General features: G+C 44.1%; 1 protein-coding gene and 1 long non-coding RNA gene across 2 annotated transcripts; one reads left to right on the forward strand and one right to left on the reverse strand.

The window, feature by feature from the left end:
• Positions 1-16,755: 16,755 nt before the first annotated feature.
• On the reverse strand, positions 16,756-20,144 carry LOC100280413 (uncharacterized). Its single transcript, NM_001361074.1, has 12 exons — positions 19,934-20,144; positions 18,914-19,094; positions 18,801-18,827; positions 18,531-18,684; positions 18,400-18,448; positions 18,189-18,303; positions 17,918-18,009; positions 17,633-17,789; positions 17,487-17,551; positions 17,316-17,413; positions 17,131-17,233; positions 16,756-17,049 (listed from the first exon to the last, which is right to left on the reverse strand). Exons 1-12 carry the CDS (start codon positions 20,081-20,083, stop codon positions 16,900-16,902), a joined length of 1,341 nt encoding a protein of 446 aa, NP_001348003.1. The 5' UTR covers positions 20,084-20,144; the 3' UTR covers positions 16,756-16,899.
• A 666-nt stretch (positions 20,145-20,810) lies between these two features.
• On the forward strand, positions 20,811-22,501 carry LOC103653715 (uncharacterized). The gene is made up of 3 exons (XR_002268777.2): positions 20,811-21,614; positions 21,835-21,905; positions 22,076-22,501. It is a non-coding gene; the product is annotated as an uncharacterized lncRNA (long non-coding RNA).
• The last annotated feature ends 301 nt before the right edge of the window (positions 22,502-22,802 follow it).

The raw sequence follows: 22,802 nt of genomic DNA on the forward strand, positions 1-22,802 counted from the left end.
CTCAACGATTTGTTTGGAGCCTTTGATCATCAACTCAAAGCTCACAAACTTTCCTATAACCTCCTCGGGAGACATTAGCTTATATCTAGGATCACCACTAATTAATTGAACTTGTGTAGGATTACGAAAAACAAGTGATCTTAGAATAACCTTGACCATTTCATGGTCATCCCATTTGGTGCTCCCGAGGTTGCGCACTTGGTTGACCAAGATTTTGAGCCGGTTGTACATTGCTTGTGGCTCCTCTCCTTGGTTGAGGATGAATCGACCGAGCTCCCCCTCGATCGTCTCCCACTTGGTGATCTTGGTCACCTCATCCCCTTCATGTGTGGTCTTTAGTACGTCCCAAATCTCTTTGGCACTCTTAAGCCCTTGCACCTTATTATACTCCTCTCGATATAGAGAGGCGAGGAGTATAGTGGTGGCTTGGGAGTCAAAATGTCGGATCATATCCTTCATCCCCCACGGATGGTACCTGCGCTCCAAACTCAACAATGTCCCAAATGCTAGAGTGGAGTGAGGTTAGATGATGTCTCATTTTATCACTCCACATACAATAATCTTCACCATCAAAAACCGGTGGTTTGCCTAATGGGACGGAAAGTAAAGGAGTGTGTTTAGAAATGCGGGGATAGCGTAGGGGAATCTTACTAAACTTCTTGCGCTCATGGCGCTTAGAAGTGACGGACGGAGTGTCGGAGCCGGAGGTAGAGGGCAATGAAGAATCGGTCTCATAGTAGACCACTTTCTTCATCTTCTTCTTGTCACCACTCCGGTGCGACTTGACACGGGAGGTGATTCCTCCCTTCCTTTGGCGTCAGACTCCCTTGATGGAACCTTCCCGTGGCTTGTGGTCGTTTCCATCTCCCTCTTGGCGGATCCTCCCGACATCACTTCAAGTGGTTAAACTCTAATGAAGTATCGGGCTCCGATACCAATTGAAAGTCGCCTAGAGGGGGTGGATAGGCGGAAACTGAAATTTATAGAAATTAAGCACAACTACAAGCCGGGGTTAGCGTTAGAATAAAATCGAAGTTCGAAAGAGAGGGCGAAAACAAATCAACCAAGAAATAAAGCGAGTGACACGATGATTTGTTTTATCGAGGTTCGGTTCTTGCAAACATAGTCCCCGTTGAGGTGGTCACAAAGACCGGGTCTCTTTCAACCCTTTCCCTTTCTCAAACGGTCACTTAGACCGAGTGAGCTTTCTCCTTAATCAAATGGGTCACTTAGACCCCTCACAAGGACCACCACAACTTGGTGTCTCTTGCTTTGATTACAAGTGTCTTGAGAACAAGAAAGAGGAAGAAGAAAGTGATCCAAGAACAAGAGCTCCAAGAACACGAGCAAAACTCTCTCTCTAGTCACTAAGTGTTTGGAGTGTATTTGGGACTTGGAGAGGCTTTGATTCTTTTGAATTGTGTCTTGTATTGATTGCACTAGCTCTTGTATTGAATGAGATGTCTGAAAAACTTGGATGCTTGAAGTGGTGGTGGTTGGGGGTATTTATAGCCCCAACCACCAAACCAACCGTTGGGGAGGCTGTCTGTCGATGGGCGCACTGGACAGTCCGGTGCACCACCGGACACTGTTCGGTGCGCCAGCCACGTCAACGGTTTCGACCGTTGGAGCTCTGACATCTTGGGGCACCGGACAGTCCGGTGCGCCTTCTAGCGCTGCTCTGACTCTGCGCGAACTGTCCGCGCACTGTTCACGTTGCAGGCGACCGTTGGAGTCGACCGTTGCGCTCGCTAGCCGTTGCTCCGCTGGCACACCGGACAGTCCGGTGAATTATAGCGGAGCGGCTCTCCAGAAACCCGAAGGTGAATAGTTTGAGTCGATCTCCCCTGGTGCACCGGACACTGTCCGGTGCGCCAGACAGGGTTCTCTTCGGTTTCTTTTTCTCCTTTCTTTTGAACCCTAACTTTGATCTTTTTATTGGTTTGTGTTGAACCTTTAGCACTTGTAGAACATATAATCTAGAGCAAACTAGTTAATCCAATTATTTGTGTTGTGCATTTCAACCACCAAAATCATATAGGAAAAGGTTTGACCCTATTTCCCTTTCAGTTAATCCTAACACATGTTCGCCCTTTAGAAGCTTATGAAGATTCTTCATTCCAACATGTGCTAGACGACGGTGCCAGAGCCAACCCATATTAGTCTTAGCTATTAAACATGTATCTAGATCGGCATTCTCTTTAGAGAAATCAACTAAATAGAGCTTGTCGTCTAATACACCTTTAAAATATAATGAACCATCACTTCTTCTAAAGATGGATACATCAATATTTGTAAATGGACAATAATATCCCATATGACATAATTGACTTACAGAAAGTAAATTGTAACCAAGCGATTCTACTAAAAATACATTAGAAATTGAATGCTCGGTAGTGATGGCAATTTTTCCCAAACCTTAAACCTTGCCATGATTCCCATCTACAAAGATGATCGTGTCTTGGGATTCCTTGTTCTTAACATAGGAGGTGAACATTTTCTTCTCCCCCGTTATGTGGTTTGTGCATCCGCTATCAATAATCCAGTTTGTACCCCCGGATGCATAAACATGTAAGATGATTTAAGCTACTCTGGTTTGGTCCTACAAGGTTAGTCACATAAGACTTTGGAACCCAGGTGCAAGTTTTGTTTCTCTTGCATTTATGCCCCAAATTTTCTAGCAACTACTTTATCATTTTTGCACATAAGCACAAATGAAGCATCATAAGTATGATAGAGCATAGTTGGACTACTTGATGCATTTCTAGGTGCATGAGAAGCAACATGATGAACATGTCGCCTAGGTCTATTCCTACCATGAGCATGCGAAGAGCTAGATCATGCAAACATGGCATGAGAATCAAAAACAGCATCATGACGTACAGCATGACTATAACAACCATCATGATGAGCAATGTTAGAGACATTCTTAACACGGGCATACAAATAAGCATGATTCATCCTACCATGAGAAGAATGAGAGCTACTAGCCATAGGAGCCTTCCATTTCTCCTTGTTGAGATTGGAGGTCCTTTGGCTTGTTAAGTTCTTGGTTCCCTTTTGGAAACCAAGTCCATCCTTAATGTAGGGGTGACTACCAATGGTATAGGCATCCCTGGCAAATTTTAATTTTTCATAATCACTCTTGCAAATTTTAAGTTGAGCATTAAGATTAGCAACATCATTATTTAACTTAAGAATAGTGGAAGCATGTGCATTGCAAGCATTAATAGCGAAATCTTTACACCTATTACAAATAGACACATGCTCCACAGAAGAACTAGAAATATTCACTTTTTCTATCTTAGCATTTAAATCAGCATTTAAATTCTTAAGACTAGACATAAATTCATTACAAGAAGATAAATGAGAAGAAATAATTTCATTTCTCTTAACCTCTAAAGCAAGAGATTTTCCAACATTAATAAGTTTATCATGTTCTTCATAAAGAATACCTTCTTCTTTCTCTAGCAGCCTATCCTTCTCATTAAGGGTATCAATTAATTCATTGATTTTATCTACTTTAGATCTATCTAATCCTTTAAATAGATCACTATAATCTAATCATCATCAGAAGATTCCTCATCACTAGAAGAAGTGAACTTAGGAGTATCTCGAGTACGTACCTTCTCCTTAGTCATGAGGCATGTATGATTCTCGTTGGGGAAGAGGGAGGACTTGTCGAAGGCTGAAGCAGCAAGTCCCTCATCTTCGGAGTTGGATGAAGAGTAGTCCGAGTCCCACTCCTTGCCAATGTGTGCCTCGCTCTTTGCCTTCCTATAGTTCTTCTTCTTCTCCTTCTTCCATTTCTTTTCTTGTCCCTGGTCATTTTCATTGTCGGGACATTGTGCTATAAAATGACCAGACTTACCACATTTGAAGCAGGAGCGCTTTCCTGAAAGGGAAATGTGCCCTTGGGCCATTTCTAGTATATTTTGGTGATTAAGTGCTCAACACATTTTGAGTGAGTAATTATGTGTCAAATGATGAATGAAGTGAAAATCAACAAGAAGGTATGATTCTAGACTTTATACATTCGTTTTTGTGTACTAAAATATTTGTCTAAGTGCTAGAATCAGAGAAAAGAGAAAAAGGAAAAGACTTGGCTGGAGCAGCCAAGACTTAGCGCAGTCTGGCACACCGGACTGTCCGGTGGTGCACCGGACAGTGTCCGGTGCGCCAGGCTGGGTTCTGGCGAACTGGCCACTCTCGGGAATTCGTCGGCGGCGTACGACTATAATTCACCGGACTGTCCGGTGCACCAACGGCTACAACTCTGCAACGGTCGACTGTGCCATTTTAGGAAGGCGATCTGCACCGGACCATGAATAGTGCATGTCCGGTGGTGCACCGGACTGTCCGGTGCGCCACTCGACAGAAGGCAAGAATTGCCTTCCGAGATCTCCTCAAACGGCTCCTAGTTGTCTTGGGGCTATAAAAGAGGTCCCTAGGCGCATGGAGGAGACACCCAAGCATTCCTTGATCATTCCTAAGCACCAAGACTCCATTCTCGCGCATTCGATTCATTGAGATAGTGACTTGAGCCCCATTTGAGTAGAGAACTCCTCGAGTTGTGTTGTGAGCTCAAGTTATGGCCTTGTGTGCGTGATTGTGCTCTTGTTTTGAGTCTTGTGTGTGTTGCTCTCCCCTCCCTTACTTCTATGCTTCTTTGTGATCATCAATTGTAAGGGCGAGAGGCTCCAAGTTGTGGAGATTCCTCGCAAACGGGAGAAAGTATAAGAAAGGAAAACACTGTGGTATTCAAGCTGATCATTGGATCACTTGAAAGGGGTTGAGTGCAACCCTCGTCCATTGGGACGCCACAACGTGGAGTAGGCAAGTGGTATACTTGGCCGAACCACGGGATAAATCACCGTGTCTTTTGTGTTGTTTTTCTCTATGATCATTGTGTTTCACAAAAGCTCGGTCCTTATCCACTTGGTCCTATTGCACTAACTCTTAACCAAGTTTTGTGGCTACAAGTATTTGATTTTTACAAGATCACCTATTCACCCCCCCTAGGTGCTCTCAATTGGTATCGAAGTCGTTCTCTTCACAAAAGGGACTAATCGCCCGAAGAGATGGATCCTAAGGGAAAGGGAATGGTGGTCAACGACAAGACAAAAGAGTCCATAGTCAATGAGCCAAGAGATGATAAGCCCTCGGACTCTGGCTCGAGTCATAAGAAAAGAGACGAGAAGAAGAAGAGGCGCATCAAGAAGATCGTCTACTACGACAGCAACGAGTCTTCTTCTTCCCCAAGAGACGACGACGACGAGAAAAATAAACCGGTTAACTCAAACTTTTCTTTTGATTATTCTCGTATTCTGTTTAACTCCAACGCTCATTTACTTTCAATTCCACTTGGGAAACCACCGCACTTTGATGGAGAAGACTACTCATTTTGGAGTCACAAAATGCGTAGTCACCTATTCTCTCTCCATCCAAGTATTTGGGAGATTGTTGAAAACGGAATGCTTTTTGATAGTACTGACAACTGCGTTTTCATTAATGAGCAAATCCATAAAAATGCACAAGCTACCACTGTTTTGCTAGTATCCTTGTGCAGGGACGAGTACCACAAAGTGAGCAGCTTGGATAACGCCAAGCAAATTTGGGACACCCTCAAGATTTCTCATGAGGGGAACGACGCCACCATGATCACCAAGATGGAGTTGGTCGAAGGCGAACTGGGAAGGTTCGCAATGATCAGGGGAGAGGAGCCAACGCAAACGTACAACAGGCTCAAGACCCTGGTCAACAAAATCAGGAGCTATGGAAGCACGAGATGGATGGACCACGACGTCGTCCGACTTATGCTCAGGTCCTTCACTGTTCTTGATCCTCATCTTGTGAACTCAATTCGTGAGAATCCTAGGTACACAAAGATGACGCCCGAGGAAATATTCGGAAAGTTTGTAAGCGGGCGTATGATGATCAAGGAAGCAAGATACGTTGATGGGGGATTGAATGGCCCAATGCCCATCTACGAGCCTCAAACCGTTGCTCTCAAAGCAACAAGCAGCAGGGAGGCGCTACCTAGCAAGGTGGCACAAGTTGAGACGTCCGGACTAAACGAGGATGAGATGGCCCTAATCATAAAGCGCTTCAAGACCGCAGACAAGGAACAAGGAAAAGGCAGGAAAGAAGAGAAGCAAAAGAGCTATAGGAAGGCAAATGGCGAGGCACACATCGGAAAGAAATGGGACTCGGACTGCTCATCTTCTGATTCCGACGACGAAGGACTCGCTGCCTCAGCCTTCAACAAGTCCTTTCTCTTCCCCAATGAACGCCACACCTGCCTCATGGCAAAGGAGAAAAAGGTAAGCGTTCGTGAAACTCCTAAGTATACTACTTCAAGCGATGATGAATCTAGTGATGATGAAGTAGACTATAGTGAATTATTTAAGGGTTTAGATAGATCAAAAGTAGATAAAATTAATGAATTGATTGATGCCTTAAATGAGAAAGACTACTAGAGAGGCAAGAAGACATTCTGTATGAGGAACATGACAAGTTTGTTAGCGTTCAAAAGTCTCTTGCCTTAGAAATAAAGAGAAATGAATTACTATCTTCTGAGTTATCTACTTGCAATGAAACTGTGGCTAGCTTGAAGAGTATTAATGATGATTTAAATGCCAAGCTAGAAGTAGTTAACAAATCTAGTTCTTGTGTAGAGAATGTTGTAATTTGCAATAGATGCAAGGATTTTAATGTGATGCTTGTAATGAACATTTAATTTCCATTTCTAAATTAATTGATGAAGTAGCAAGCCTTAATGCTCAACTTAAGACTTGCAAAAGTGACTTTGATAAATTAAAATTTGCTAGGGATGCCTACACTGTTGGTAGACACCCCTCAATTAAGGATGGGCTTGGCTTTAATAAGGAAGCCAAGAACTTAACAATCCAAAGGGCTCCCATTCTCAACAAGGAGAAAGGAAAGGCCCCTATGTCTAGTTGCATTCAAAAGAATCATGCGTTCATTTATGATAGAAAAGTTTCTAGGAATACTCATTATAACAGGAGTTATGGTACTTATGATTCACATGCTATGATTGCTTCAAGTTCTACTTTTGTGCATGGTAGAAGTAGGCATAGGAAGGGAAATGTTATTCATCATGTGCCTAAGAAAATGCCTAATGAATCTGCTACTGTTTTTCATGCCTGCAACACTAATTTTGTACTTTCATGTAAAAATAAGAAAGTAGTTGCTAGGAAGTTGGGGGCCAAATGCAAGGGAGACAAGACTTGCATTTGGGTCCCAAAGGATATTGTAACTAACCTTGTAGGACCCAACAAGAGTTGGGTACCTAAGACCCAAGCCTAATTTGCCTTGCAGGCTTATGCATCCGGGGGCTCAAGCTGGATTATCGACAGCGGATGCACAAACCACATGACGGGGGAGAAGAAGATGTTCTCCTCCTATGTCAAGAGCAAAGATTCCCAAGATTCTATCATCTTTGGAGATGGGAACCAAGGCAAGGTTAAAGGCCTAGGAAAGATAGTTGTTTCATCCGAGCATTCCATATCTAATGTGTTCTTAGTTGAATCGCTAGGATATAACTTATTGTCTGTTAGTCAACTATGTAATATGGGATATAATTGTCTGTTTACCAATATAGATGTGTCTATCTTTAGAAGGAGTGATGGTTCACTAGCTTTTAAGGGTGTACTAGACGGCAAACTCTATTTAGTTGATTTTTCGAAGGAGGAGGCCGATCTAGATGCATGTTTAATTGCCAATACTAGCATGGGCTGGCTGTGGCATCGTCGTTTAGCACATGTTGGGATGAAGAACCTTCAAAAACTTCTAAAGGGAGAACACGTGTTAGGTATAACCAATGTATCTTTCGAAAAATATAGACCTTGTGCAGCTTGTCAAGTAGGTAAACAAGTGGGAAGTACTCATCACAGCAAGAACGTGATGACCACGACAAGACCTCTAGAGCTACTTCATATGGACCTCTTCGGACCCGTCGCCTAGCTTAGCATCAGGGGAAGTAAGTATGGTCTTGATATTGTTGATGATTTTTCTCGCTTCACTTGGGTATTCTTTTTGCAGGATAAAACAGAAACCCAAGGGACCCTAAAGCGCTTTTTAAGGAGAGCTCAAAATGAATTTGAGCTCAAGGTGAAAAAGGTAAGGAGCGACAATGGGTCCGAGTTCAAGAATCTTCAAGTGGAGGAGTACCTTGAGGAGGAAGGAATCAAGCACGAGTTCTCCGCTCCCTACACACCACAGCAAAACAGTGTGGTAGAGAGGAAGAACAGGACGCTTATAGACATGGCAAGGACGATGCTTGGAGAATTCAAGACGCCCGAGCAGTTTTGGTCAGAAGTTGTGAACACAGCTTGTCACGCCATAAACCGGGTCTACCTTCATCGCCTCCTCAAGAAGACGTCGTACAAACTTCTAACCGGTAACAAACCCAATATTTCATATTTTTGTGTATTTGGGAGCAAATGTTACATTCTTGTGAAGAAAGGTAGGAATTCCAAATTTGCTCCCAAAGTTGTAGAAGGGTTTTTGTTAGGTTATGACTCAAATACAAAGGCGTATAGAGTCTTCAACAAATCATCGGGTTTGGTTGAAGTTTCTAGCGACATTGTATTTGATGAAACTAATGGCTCTCCAAGAGAGCAAGTTGATCTTGATGATGTAGATGAAGATGATCTTCCAACGGACGCAATTCGCACCATGGCGATTGGAAATGTGCGACCACAGGAACACAAAGAGCAAGATCAACCTTCTTCCTCAACAACGGTGCACCCCCCAACTCAAGATGATGAACAGGTTCCTCAAGATGAGACGTGTGATCAAGGGGGAGCACACAAAGACCAAGTTGAGGAAGAAGAAGCACCACGGGCCCCTCCCACTCAAGTCTGAGCGACGATTCAAAGGAATCATCCCGTCGACCAGATTTTGGGTGATATAAGCAAGGGAGTAACTACTCGCTCTAGATTAGCTAATTTTTGTGAGCATTACTCGTTTGTCTCTTCTATTGAGCCTTTCAGGGTAGAAGAGGCCTTGCTAGATCCGAACTGGGTGTTGACCATGCAGGAAGAGCTCAATAACTTCAAGCGAAATGAAGTTTAGACCCTGGTGCCACGTCCAAAGGAAAACGTTGTGTGAACCAAGTGGGTGTTCCGCAACAAGCAAGACGAGCACGGAGTGGTGACAAGGAACAAGGCTCGACTTGTGGCAAAAGGTTATGCCCAAGTCGCAGGTTTGGATTTCGAGGAGACTTTTGCTCCTGTGGCTAGGCTAGAGTCTATTCGCATTATATTAGCCTATGCCGCTCACCATTCCTTCAGATTGTTCCAAATGGATGTGAAGAGTGCTTTCCTCAAAGGGCCAATCAAGGAGGAGGTGTACGTAGAGCAACCCCCTGGCTTTGAGGATGAACGGTACTCCGACCATGTGTGTAAGCTCTCTAAGGCGCTCTATGGACTTAAGCAAGCCCCAAGAGCATGGTATGAATGCCTTAGAGATTTTTTAATTGCTAATGCTTTCAAGGTTGGGAAAGCCGATCCAACTCTTTTCACTAAGACTTGTGATGGTGATCTATTTGTATGCCAAATTTATGTCGATGACATAATATTTGGTTCTACTAACCAAAAGTCTTGTGAAGAGTTTAGCAGGGTGATGACACAGAAATTCGAGATGTCTATGATGGGCGAGTTGAACTACTTCCTTGTGTTCCAAGTGAAGCAACTCAAGGACGACACCTTCATCTCTCAAACGAAGTACACGCAAGACTTGCTCAAGCGGTTCGGGATGAAGGACTCCAAGCCCGCAAAGACTCCAATGGGAACCGACAGACATGTCGACCTCAACAAAGGAGGTAAGTCCGTTGATCAAAAGGCATACCGGTCTATGATAGGATCCTTGCTTTATTTATGTGCTAGTAGACCGGATATTATGCTTAGCGTATGCATGTGTGCTAGATTTCAATCCGACCCAAGGGAGTGTCACCTTGTGGCCGTTAAGCGAATTCTTAGATATTTAGTTGCTATGCCTTGCTTCGGGATCTGGTATCCAAAGGGGTATACCTTTGACTTAATTGGATACTCAGACTCCGATTATGCTGGATGCAAGGTTGATAGGAAGAGTACATCAGGGACGTGCCAATTCCTAGGAAGATCCCTGGTGTCTTGGAGTTCAAAGAAACAAACCTCCGTTGCCTATCCACCGCTGAGGCCGAGTATGTTGCCGCAGGACAGTGTTGCGCGCAACTACTTTGGATGAGGCAAACTCTCTAGGACTTTGGGTACAATCTGAGCAAAGTCCCACTCCTATGTGACAATGAGAGTGCAATCTACATGGCGGACAATCCTGTTGAACACAGCCGCACAAAGCACATTGACATCCGGCATCACTTTTTGAGAGACCACCAGCAAAAGGGAGATCTTGAAGTGTTTTATGTTAGCACCGAGAACCAGCTAGCCGATATCTTTACCAAGCCTTTAGATGAGAAGACTTTTTGCAGGCTGCGTAGTGAGCTAAATGTCTTAGATTCGCATAACTTGGATTGATCTATAGCATACATGCATTTTATGTCTTTAATCATGTTCCTTTATGCATATTATTGCTTATTTATGGTGCTCAAGTTCTGCAAGGGATCCACGGACCTCACAAGTCCATGTGTGAATGATGCACATATTTAGGGGGAGAAATGCTACAACTTGACCCTTTGAGACTAACCGTGTGCTTGAGTTTACTTAATTTAGTCTCAAAGGTGGATTGAAAGGGAAAGGTGAACTTGGACCATGCAAGACTTCCACTGCACTCCGATGAAAGGGTAATTTACTCCAAGTTCATCTCCATGCTCTTATTGCCTTTTTAATCTTCATTGACGTTTTTTGGTGAGGCAATGGGGTTTGAGGGCCAATAATGATCCCGTTTTGGTGCTTAATGCCAAAGGGGGAGAAATTAAGGCCAAAGCAAATGGATCAGCTACCACTTGAGAACTTTGAAAATAGTAGAGTTAGAACTCTTGATTTGTCAAAATACTCTTCATGTGCAAAATTTGGTCTCTTGTGGGGAGAATATTTGTTTATGGGAAAAAGGGGGAGTTTTTGGCTCTTGATCAATTTTCTCTTGGAATATCTCTCTTTATGCCTAAACAAGTGTGTTTAACTTAGAGATAGGAAAATGAGTTTGATTTCAAAAACAAACCAAGTGGTGGCAAAGAATGATCCAAATATGCCAAATTTGAATCAAAAACAATCTTTGTTCTCAAGTATATGGATGTTGCACTTCTATTGGTTGTTTTTTGATGTGTTGGCATAAATCACCAAAAAGGGGGAGATTGGAAGGGAAATGTGCCCTTGGGCCATTTCTAGTATATTTTGGTGATTAAGTGCTCAACACATTTTGAGTGAGTAATTATGTGCCAAATGATGAATGAAGTGCAAATCAACAAGAAGGTATGATTCTAGACTTTGTACATTGGTTTTTGTGTACTAAAATATTTGTCTAAGTGCTAGAATCAGAGAAAAGAGAAAAAGGAAAAGACTTGGCTGGAGCAGCCAAGACTTAGCGCAGTCTGGCACACCGGACTGTCCGGTGGTGCACCGGACAGTGTCCGGTGCGCCAGGCTGGGTTCTGGCGAACTGGCCACTCTCGGGAATTCGTCGGCGGCGTACGGCTATAATTCACCGGACTGTTTGGTGGTGCACCGGACTGTCCGGTGAGCCAACGGCCGCCAGCGCAACGGTCGGCCGCCAAATCCGCGGGCGACGCGTGGCTCGCTCCAACGGTCGGCAGGAGGCACCGGACTGTCCGGTGTGCACCGGACAGTGTCCGGTGCGCCAACGGCTACAACTCTGCAACGGTCGGCTGTGCCATTTTAGGAAGGCGATCTGCACCGGACCATGAACAGTGCCTGTCCAGTGGTGCACCAGACTGTCCGGTGCGCCACCCGACAGAAGGCAAGAATTGCCTTCCCAGATTGCCTCAAACAGCTCCTAGCCGCCTTGGGGATATAAAAGAGGTCCCTAGGCGCATGGAGGAGACACCCAAGCATTCCTTGATCATTCCTAAGCACCAAGACTCCATTCTCGCGCATTCGATTCATTGAGATAGTGACTTGAGCCCCATTTGAGTAGAGAACTCCTCGAGTTGTGTTGTGAGCTCAAGTTGTGGCCTTGTGTGCGTGATTGTGCTCTTGTTTTGAGTCTTGTGTGTGTTGCTCTCCCCTCCCTTACTTCTGTGCTTCTTTGTGATCATCAATTGTAAGGGCGAGACGCTCCAAGTTGTGGAGATTCCTCGCAAACGGGAGAAAGTATAAGAAAGGAAAACACCGTGGTATTCAAGCTGATCATTGGATCACTTGAAAGGGGTTGAGTGTAACCCTCGTCCATTGGGACGCCATAACGTGGAGTAGGCAAGTGGTATACTTGGCCGAACCACGGGATAAATCACCGTGTCTTTTGTGTTGTTTTTCTCTGTGATCATTGTGTTTCACAAAAGCTCGGTCCTTAGCCACTCGATCCTATTGCACTAACTCTTAACCAAGTTTTGTGGCTACAAGTATTTGATTTTTACAGGATCACCTATTCACCCCCCCCCCCTCTAGGTGCTCTCATTTCCCCTTGATTTATTCTTGTTGGGATATTACTTGCGTCCCTTTAAAGCAGTCTTGAAGCGCTTGATTACAAGCGCCATTTCATCCTCGTTGAGCCCGGCAGCCTCCACTTGTGCTACCTTGTTAGGTAGTGCCTCCTTGCTACTTGTTGCCTTGAGGGCAATGGGCTACGGCTCGTAGAGTGGGAGTGGTCCATTGGCGATGTCATCAACGTACCTAGCTTCCTTTACCATCATGCGCTCGCTTACGAACTTTCTGAGAATTTCCTCAGGCATCATCTTGGTGCACCTGAGATTTTCACGGATAATGTTTACAAGATGAGGATCAATAACAGTAAATGACCTTAACATGAGTCGAACGACATCATGATCCGTCTATCTTGTGCTCCCATAGCTTCGGATCTTGTTCACCAGGGTCTTGAGCCTGTTGTATGTTTCGGTTGGCTCCTCTCCCCTTTTCATGGTGAATCTCTCGAGCTCACCTTCCACCAGTTCCATCTTTGTGATCATGGTGGTGTCGTTACTACCATGAGAGATTTTGAGGGTATCCCATATTTGCTTGGCATTGTCCATGCTGCTGACTTTATTGTACTCATCCCTGCATAGAGACACTAACAACACAGTAGTGCTTGTGGAGTCTAGGCATCGTAGGATGTTCAATGGAGGCTTGGTGTTGTGCTCCATGCGCCTAGGGGTCCCTTTTATAGCCCCAAGGCAGCTAGGAGCCATTTGAGCTCCATTTGGAAGGCACTGGTTGCCTTCTGTCCGTGGGCGCACTGAACAATCCGGTGCACCACCGGACAGTGAACAGTGCGTGATTTCCTTCCTTTTCTTGCGAAGCCGACCGTTGCAGCCACGGGCCCCGTGGCACACTGGACACTCTGGTGGCACACAGGACAGTCCGGTGCGACTTTCTGACAGTTGGCTAAGCCACATGTCACCCGCTGATCGTGCGGTCGACCGTTGGCCGGGCGTGCGGCTGGCACACCGGACAGTCCGATGAATTATAGCCGTGGAGCCCTCAGCATTTTCCTAAGAGCGACCTGTTTGTCGGGGCACCGGCTTGGGCACCGGACAGTCCGGTGCACCGTAGGCTGGTGCAAAGTTGGCTGGACTTAGCCAAACTTCTCCAATTCGATTTCTCTCGTTTTGACAAGGTTTCTAGCACTTAGTAGAATAATGTTAGTACCAAAAATAATTTACTAAGGCTAGAATCATACCTTTCTTTTCCATTTGCATCTCTTTGACACTTAGCTTATATCAAAGAAAACAATATGTGTTGAGCATCTAATCACCAAAACATTTATAGAAATGGCCCAAGGGCACATTTCCCTTTCAGATGGTAAAACTCTGAGGCCAACTTTCATAAAGAAGACCCTGGAGGTCGATCCTAGAGATGAAATGATCGATCTAATAAAAGAATATTCTAATTGCTTTGCTTGAAATTACACTGAGATGCCATGGAGACACAAGTTTTTATCCTGGTTCGGGCAAGAGAAGGTCCTGCTTCCAGCAGAGGGGGATTAGACTTATATTACTTGCACCTAAGTGCTTGCGGTAGGGAATACAAGCTGACCGGGAGAGGGAAAGGATCCCAAGTCCCTGGGGTTGATTGAGGCAAGTGCCAATATTCGCATGGAGGTGAAAACTGTGAAGTGTTCGCCCTCCCTCTGAAGACCTGGGCTCCTCTATTTATAGCCTCCAGGAGGGCCACCAGGAACGCCAGAGTTTGTCGTATATGGGAGAGGAGGCGTGTCCGGGCCCCTATAGCCGGTATGGCCTTTGTACTTGTTGTTGACTTAAGTCGGGAAGGAGATGTCTGGTTCTTGTATTTGCATCTTTGACTGTGCAGAGAGCCGAGGCTAGTGCCTGGGGCTCAGTCACGCACCCGAGCCTATTCAATGGAGGAGTTGTCCGAGTCGTAGTGGTTGGAGCAGTGGTAAGTATGGCAAAAAGCTCTTAGCAATATGTAGGGTATCCGACATCAGATCTGCAGCTTCTGGTGACGTTGGGTGTCCTTTCGTCGGTATTATCAAGGCCGAAGCCACGCTCGGGCGAGGCAGAAGTCTTCCCGAGGCCATGGCCGAGCCAGCTCTAGGGCTCGCAGTCGTGTAGGGAACAGTTGAAGGAGTGGCCTTCTGCGGGATTTGCGGGAGACAGGTGGTCGAGGCCAAGCTCAGATGAGGCGGAGTTTCTTCCCGAGGGCTAGACCATGATTTGTCGTACGCGCGTCCTATCCAGAGTTGGCAGACATCGTGAGGGAGCAGTAGCCATTATTCCCGGGTATGTGTCATCGTTGTTGGTGAAAGTGGACGGGACCACGGTCCTGTCGCTCCTATTTGACTAAAGCGTTACGTGGAGTAGGTATGCGCATTGATTGCTCATGTCCTCGTGGTTCCCGTGACATTTGATTGAGACCGGGCTCGGGGCTGTCCTCTAAGCCCGAGGCGGGCTTGAGCAAGACGGAAACAGTTGTTCTATGGAGAGGGGACCTCCGGCGACACGAGGATTTCCCCGAGTGCTACCCTTGCTCGAGGGCAGGCTCGGGCGAGGTGGAGTTTTAAGCGACCGCTGAGTGAGGTCTCGAGCGAATCGTGGCTCACTTTCTTGACCTTGGGGAACATGTTTTATGGTAGTTTAAGGTTAAACGCGTTTTAGAGGCGTGATCTAGATACCCCTAATTATAATACTCGATGGCCTTTTGGAAAGAACGATTAGATGACTACTGGTACTGGATTCAACGTGAACTAGTCCATAGCTTGATAGTAAGTTTGTTTCAAGGAGCATCTACTGTAAGCGTGGTCAACACAACTTGTTCAAATTATTGTTTTCTATTGTTATGGTCTACCGCTCAGCATAGCTTGCACCATTTATGTTTTATATAGTCTACCTATAATATATTTTCCATTATGGTTGTCGCCTCAAGAGGCATGCATTTCCAATGAGATAACCAAGCTAGGTATGTGTTGATGGAGGCTACCGGCTAAGGCTACGTTCGAATAATCTAGTATTCGCTACAATACACATGGGTTGTGGGAGGTTAAAGTGTAAATTAGTTTAATTTACACTCCAATCTACCTTAACTCATGTGTATTGTGGTGAATACTATAAAACACACAAACAAGCCCTAATGGAGACTAGAATCAATATTTTCTTCTTCCCAAAATAGTATTTATTTTAGATCTTGATTTTTATGTCTATATTTTAATGGATGGTAATGAATCTATACATGTACATACATTAAGTATTGTATAATCTATTAATTAACTAAAAAGATTTTAATTTAAGATAGATAGAGTATTAAAAGGTAAATAACAATCATGCACAAATACTCCCTTAGGAACACCTTGGACAACTACAGATTTATTCGGTTAGAGGTAGATTAAAGGAGATTGAAGATTTTTGTAGCTTGTAGATAATACCATGATTTTTAGTAATACCATAACATTTTATGTTATAAGGCGTTTGATTCCATTCCTAAAAACTCTATTTTCAAAATCATGGTATTATAGATATCTTAATATTTTTAGAGTATTGAAAACTCTATTTCAACCCAAAGTTTTCATGGCATGGCTAGATTTTGTCTAATATCATGGTTTACAATGTTTTATCTAAACAATATTTCTCAAAAACATGATATTTTTGGAGTTGACCAAAACTACGGTATTATCATAATAATTGCAAAGTATAGTATTATAAAACCATAATTTTGAAAAATATTGTATCCAAACAGACCCTAAATCCCTTACTAGTCAAATCAAAATTAAATAAAATAAAATTTAATCCACCTCAATCTTCTCCGATCTGAGTGCAGCCAAACATAGCCAAGAGGGTATTTAAAATACCGACTTAGAATAAACCTTCGTGACTTAAAAAGACACGAAACAGACCTTAGGATACTAGACGAAAAGAGTATCTTCTAAAAGCTTATAACTCGAAGCTTATGATTTTCTGGAGCATCTAATAACCTACTCTACTAAATTTCCTAAAGCTCTCCTAAACAAAGGAGTAAAGACTACCTAACCTATTTTTAGATAGTGAACAAAAAATGGACCCTGGTTTATTTTAAAACCAGATAGATGCGAGTTTTAATATTTCAAGCAACACATTCTGTTCAACCCAAACTTTCATTGAATTGGCTTGCAAAACTCAAACAAGTCAGGATTAGTAAAAAGTATCCGTCTGACTTCCCTTGTGATACAACTATAGTTACACGACGTTTCAAACAAGATTGAAACAGCTCCATTTCAGCTTTATATACAGTTTGGTCAGAGACAGAGGACAAACAAGGTCTGCTTCAAGGACGTATCATCTTCTTCGCCCAAACCCTTCGGTGAAGAAAGGATGCCTCAGTGCTTCTCGTGCTGTTAAACGGCTTGCTGGGTCATACTTCAGGAGCCCTTGCAAAAGACCAATGAAATCTCCCGCAGCCTGGTCCACATTTTGCATCACCAGATTCTGTTCATAATTCATAAACAGACATTAGCTCACATGCTACAGACAGAAATACATGTTTTGCCTATCATTGTTAAGACATACCTGAAGCCTGGACAATTTCATCACAGCTTTCATGCTCTCCCGCGAGGTGCAACCCTCAGGCCAATTCAGGCGTCCTTTTCTGATGTATTTGTCAGAGTGCCGACTACAAACAAGGATTAGTAAGACAAGATATCGACCAGACCTCACAGCATTGATGTTCAGACTTGCATTGGTATGGAACATACTCTGCCCTCTTAAGCATATGGTACGGCAAAGGTCCAAGAACTCTCTCCATCATAGCCAGATGTTCCAAGTTTTCGTGAGTCTGGAATAACGCCTCACCCTGCACAACCTTGGTAACTCAGATCCCCTGGTACTTGTACATGCCAAATGAAGCCAAGGTCCCATTAACATACCGTGCAAAGCTCAACAAGAATACAACCAACACTCCAGATATCACATGGGTAACTCCATCCATGTCCTGAACAAGATCCACACAATCATAAAATATCACCAAATCGAGCTGAACTAGGAAAAGCTTTTCAATAGACACGATAGATACCCAATATAACTTCTGGAGCCCGATAGTGCCTCGTCGATACCACATAACTCTGATCATGTTGATCATAAGTAGTGCTACCGAAATCAATCACCTTGATAGCACTAGACTTGGGCAACTGCTTGTAATAGGACCCCTCCTTTGGGGATTGGGATGAGACCTGGCAAATGAAAAAAGAGGATCAGTACCATATTTTTCTACCCCCGCTACCAATACACAATAAAAGAACAAGCATAGCACAAGGTAAATCTTGGGTAGGTGAATTAAATATAAAAGAACAAGATATACTTTGTAATCAGGCACTTTAATGTACTCCGGAGAAACAAGGAGAATGTTCTCAGGCTTTAAATCAGTGTGTATGAGGCGCAATTCATGCATAACTGCAACACATTACAGAGAGAGGGTAAATACAAAAACATCACATGATGTTAGATACTCCCTGGAGTACAAGCATGAGTAATGGATTAATGACAGGCTGCAATGCAGCACAGATAATGCACAAAACTAATGTATATGCATTATAGTGCAGGAGGGGTAATAGAAAGAACTGTGCACACACATGCTATACATTCCAACAGTTGTTTGGCAAACTCCCGAACTAGGGCAATTGGGAATGAGCGGTAATTGTTTTTCCTCAGAAAATCATATAAGCTTGGTCCAAGCCTCTCAAAGACCTGCTCACCATTAATCCAAATTCACCAACGTTTAAGCACCATATGGTTATATTTTTGGGTCAGTGCATAATTGTCATAATCTAACAATGTACTTACAATACAGATATGGTTACGATAGTCAAACCAGTTCCGAATTTGAACACAACTGCAAAATAGACCAGCTTATATACAAGCAATCTTATGAACGTAAGCACGCATATAGGTGCTAACTGAACCAGCAAACTCACCTGGATCTGCTTTCACCATATTTACCAAGCTTCTCAAGCATGCCAATTTCGATCATTGCAGCATCCCTGTACTTCTTAATGCCCCTGATGATCTTTATGGCCACCATTTCTTTTGTTTCCTTATCCCAACACTCCAACACCTGACCAAAGGTACCTGGTGTATTCCAGAGTCCAGACACATTCAGTTATAGACAAAATTTGCTGAATGTATTGGCATGCCCAATGCGAGTTAAATCAACTATTTCAGAATACATGGTCATCCAAACTGACCTTCTCCCATTTTTGCATTGATCTTATCTGCAAGCATAGAAAAGAATCAATAAGAACCAACCATGGAAACAGATTTGCATTGGCAACAAGAGACGCTGATGGCAGATAATTACAGCGAGATGTGAGATTATCTCCAACAGCAAAAACATAATGCCCATTCTTGTCATCTTCTCTCAGAGGAGGGGAACCATCATGAGGCTGCTCTTGGTTGACTTGAGAAGAAACACAACCTGAAGATAGGCCCAACACTGCAGCACTGAAGGCATTCACAACTTCTTGTCCACAAAGTGCAAACTGAACATGGAGAGACAAACCAATAAATTTTCCAATGAACTGAGTTATTAAGCAACCAAATCACCAAAGCATCATGCCGCAGCCGGTTTATACAATAGCAATATAGAAAGGGAAGTGTTTCATGTCTCAAAACATTGTGCAAAATCATTAACAAGTACATAAGTTCTTATGGCACAGCGGTGACTACATAAAACTGCTTGTAACAATAAATGAATAATTTACTTTAATCCTATAGTTCCTAAATTAACATCTACAGAGCACAACACAGGACAGACAGATTATTGGGTTTTTTTTAAGGTGGTGCTCTCGGTTTTGCTGGTGTGCTCATTTTTACCCTTAGTCGTGTTTTTTTGCTCAGTTTTGCCCTTTGCCCTTCCAGTGCTATAGAAGGGAAGGGCAAAACTGAGAAAAAACACAACTAAGGGTAAAAATGGGCACACCAGCGAAACCGAGGGTACCAGCTTAAAAAACCATTATTATAAATACAAAAAAAGGTATAATAAATAATGAAAAATATATGATTGTACAGACTATAACATGACAATCCTAACAACAATATTGACCACCGGTCACCCATCACACGATGAATAAATCAACCACCTAACCCTAGCCATCATAAGCTGAACAAATCAACCACTTGACCCTAGCAATCGTATTAAATCTGCGAGTAATATGATAGATCGACAACAGAGCGAGTCAATCTACGGTTACCAGTACTGCTATTCTACAGATCCACTATTAACCCTAGAACAACAGCACCAAAACGCGCTGCGCGTGGAAAATCGACATCCCAAACAATAGATCGGCAAGGGAAACGGAGACTGTAAATGAGATTATACCTGATTCATCTCGGCGGGGCCGACGTCCCAACCAAGCCGCGGCCGCGTAACCTGATACATCTCGGCGGGAACGACGTCCCACCCGAGCCGCTGCCGCTTGCGCGGTCGGCTGTCCAGCGTCGCGAGGGGCATATCGGTGACGCACTCCATCGTTCCCTCGAATCGGAGAGGCGAGGCAAAGAGTTGGCGGTGGCTGGATTGGTCTCGGCGTGGAGGCGAGAAACACGATTGATTCCGATGCGCTAACCCTAGCGGCCCCCGCCCTTTATGGCGAGGCGAGAGGGTGGTGGCGATAGGATCGGACACGAGCATACGGTGCTCGTGTATACCCAAAAACTAGCTGTGTCGCTGACGCTTTCGGTGGTAGTGGTTGGGTCCAGGCCCCATTGAAAAGCATTGGCCTACATGTCAGTGGATATTTATGAGAGCGTTGGCAAGCGCATCGGTGACAGAGGTTGCGTCTCTCGCGGGGAGTGGACCGCTCGTTGTGTATCCATTGCGAATCCTTTTGCCAGAGCGTCCAGCGAACTCGTTTGCTTGGGAGATATTTGCGATTTTGTGCGGCCTGCGGAGATACGTATTAGGTTTTCTTCAATGGACCTGGGGTTATGTTTGTTTCATCTCGTGCCACTAAAACGGGTGCGGACTATTAAACACTTAGCTTTTTAGTACGTTTTTATAATAATCAATTTAGTAAAAATCATATAAAACTAACATAAACACGTATTGAGCCAAATTGTTATAATAATAAGAATCTATCATTTTCTAATTTAATCATATACTACTCTATAAGACAATAGTGTAGACGTACACACACATTTTGGTGCACGGTTCTGCCTGCAGTCGTCCGCTCTCTCTCGCGCCCCCGACGCCCCGCGCATGGAAGGTCCGACCCCGCTCGCATCGCCATCCCCGCTCGGCTGCTCCTAGGAAGGAAGGGTGTCGTGCCCCACGCATGGAAGGTCCGACCCCGCCCGCATCGCTATCCCCGCGCGCCATCCCCGCTCGACTGCTCCAAGGAAGGAAGGGCATCGTGTGGAGGACCCGCCCCGCTCTCTGCACCCTCGACGCCCCGCCATCATGGAAGGTCCGACCCCGCCATCGCCATCCCTGCGCGCCTGCCCATCCCCGCATCACGCCCGGGAGGTACGCAGCCCCGTCCACTATTCCTCCGCCCCTGTCATCCCAACACCCCGGCCCAATCCACACCTTCTCCACGCTGCTATAAAAACCCCCTGTGCCCGCCATGCCCCCGCCTCGCCTTCCCCTCCATGCAGACGCATAGCCGCGGTGGTGCCGGCCGTCTCGGAGGCAGAAACTGCAATGCACCCCTTGTGTTTGAATAATTGTCTGTGTCATGTGCCAGAAGGAAGACCTAGGGTGCTATAAATGAGATTAATCATTACAAAAATAATCAGTCGGAGAGCATTTCAATGAGAGGAGGTGCATGCGATATTCGTAATTCACCTTGTGTTTATGTGATTTCTCTCTGCATATTTCTTTCTATATATCATTGCAGAATCAAAATCAGTGGGAAACTGAGAATCAAGAAAGGCAGGCATTTCAGCTCTTTCTGTACCCAAGCAGTACAGTTCTAGCACTAAACAATCATCTGGGAACAAGTTTCAAAGCATCAGCAGCGGAAGAGTTGCCCCATGGCTTGAGACTGGTGATGCAGTGGGTAATACTCATCTGATACTCTGAAGTCTTTCTGGTCCATATTGCACAGTTCCCTCTATGTTTCATGTTTGGATGAGTTTTGCTCTTGCCTGTTTTCTTCATTTAGTGAAAAATCGGGAATGGATACATAGAAATCAGGGAGAATTATGCTAACTTTTGAGTTCCTTTACTGTGATCCAATTATCGCTTATTAATTTCTCTCTGTATATGCAATCCACCAGCAAGTATGTACTTAGAATCAAGGGGAGAGGCTCGTGATTTTGCCAGGGTCCGGAATACCTGCTTTGAGCAGGTAAGCACTATAGCATTATGGATACTGAAGTCTACATTTGCAATTTACTTTACCTGTTCGATGAGGTCCATTTTTTTCATGAATAGAGTCCACTATCTGTAACATACTGTTTTTAAATTTGGTATATCTTATGAGTTGCTAAGGTATTCACATAAGGATACACCTGACAGGCTAGACAGGCTTACTTGGTTGGCAACAAGGCTCTTGCGAAGGAGCTCAGCATGAAGGGGCAGGCCTACAATGTGCAAATGAAAGCGGCTCATGAGATATATCTTACATAGAAACTTAGTGTGCCTTTATTTAGATATGTAGTGCATTTTAGTGAGTATCATATGTTGATCTGGTGTACTGTTACACGATTAGTTGACAATAGTTGCTCTCATCTAAAACTGAATATGTTTTGTACTTCAACTTTCGTTAAATAGAAAGCCTAGCCTTTTCTGAGATTGTTTATAGGTTACACTCCTCTTATCTGATTGGTTAGTGGTCACTTGTCAGGGGGTGGAGACTAAGGATCCAAGCCACTATCACGGACCACAACATCAAGTGTATGAGGCAGGGCAAAGAGGCCAACAGGTGCAGGTAACGGCAAAGATTTTCTATCCCATGTTCAATTTTGGCGTGGCACATTCTGGATCTTGCATGATTCGGTATCCTGCTAATCCGCTGCAAGACGGGTTAGGGTTAGGGGTTTCACTCTCCAGTCTCCAACAATTGTGTCTGTGGATCAAGACACTGATACTTTAATCCTAAGATTCCACAAGCTGAGGAATTGTACTGGATGTCCATCCTTTGTCCTAGATAATCTCCAAATGTTTATAGCTTGAAGTTGCATTTTACGCGTTGAGCTATCACATTGTAGACTAACTTGTACAGTTTTCTTTTGCAGTCCTTCTT

The sequence above is a fragment of the Zea mays genome, chromosome 4 (assembly GCF_902167145.1).
Source record: "Zea mays cultivar B73 chromosome 4, Zm-B73-REFERENCE-NAM-5.0, whole genome shotgun sequence".
In the NCBI taxonomy this organism is placed as follows: domain Eukaryota; kingdom Viridiplantae; phylum Streptophyta; class Magnoliopsida; order Poales; family Poaceae; genus Zea; species Zea mays.

Bases quoted from the DNA above. Each gene is read 5' to 3' on its own strand.
- LOC100280413 (NM_001361074.1), bottom strand. From the start codon at position 20,083: ATGGAGTGCGTCACCGATATGCCCCTCGCGACGCTGGACAGCCGACCG. The intron at 18,828-18,913 runs GTAATTATCTGC...CTATGCTTGCAG, and splicing joins AGATAATCTCACATCTCGCT to ATAAGATCAATGCAAAAATG. The intron at 18,685-18,800 runs GTCAGTTTGGAT...GGAATACACCAG, and splicing joins CAATGCAAAAATGGGAGAAG to GTACCTTTGGTCAGGTGTTG.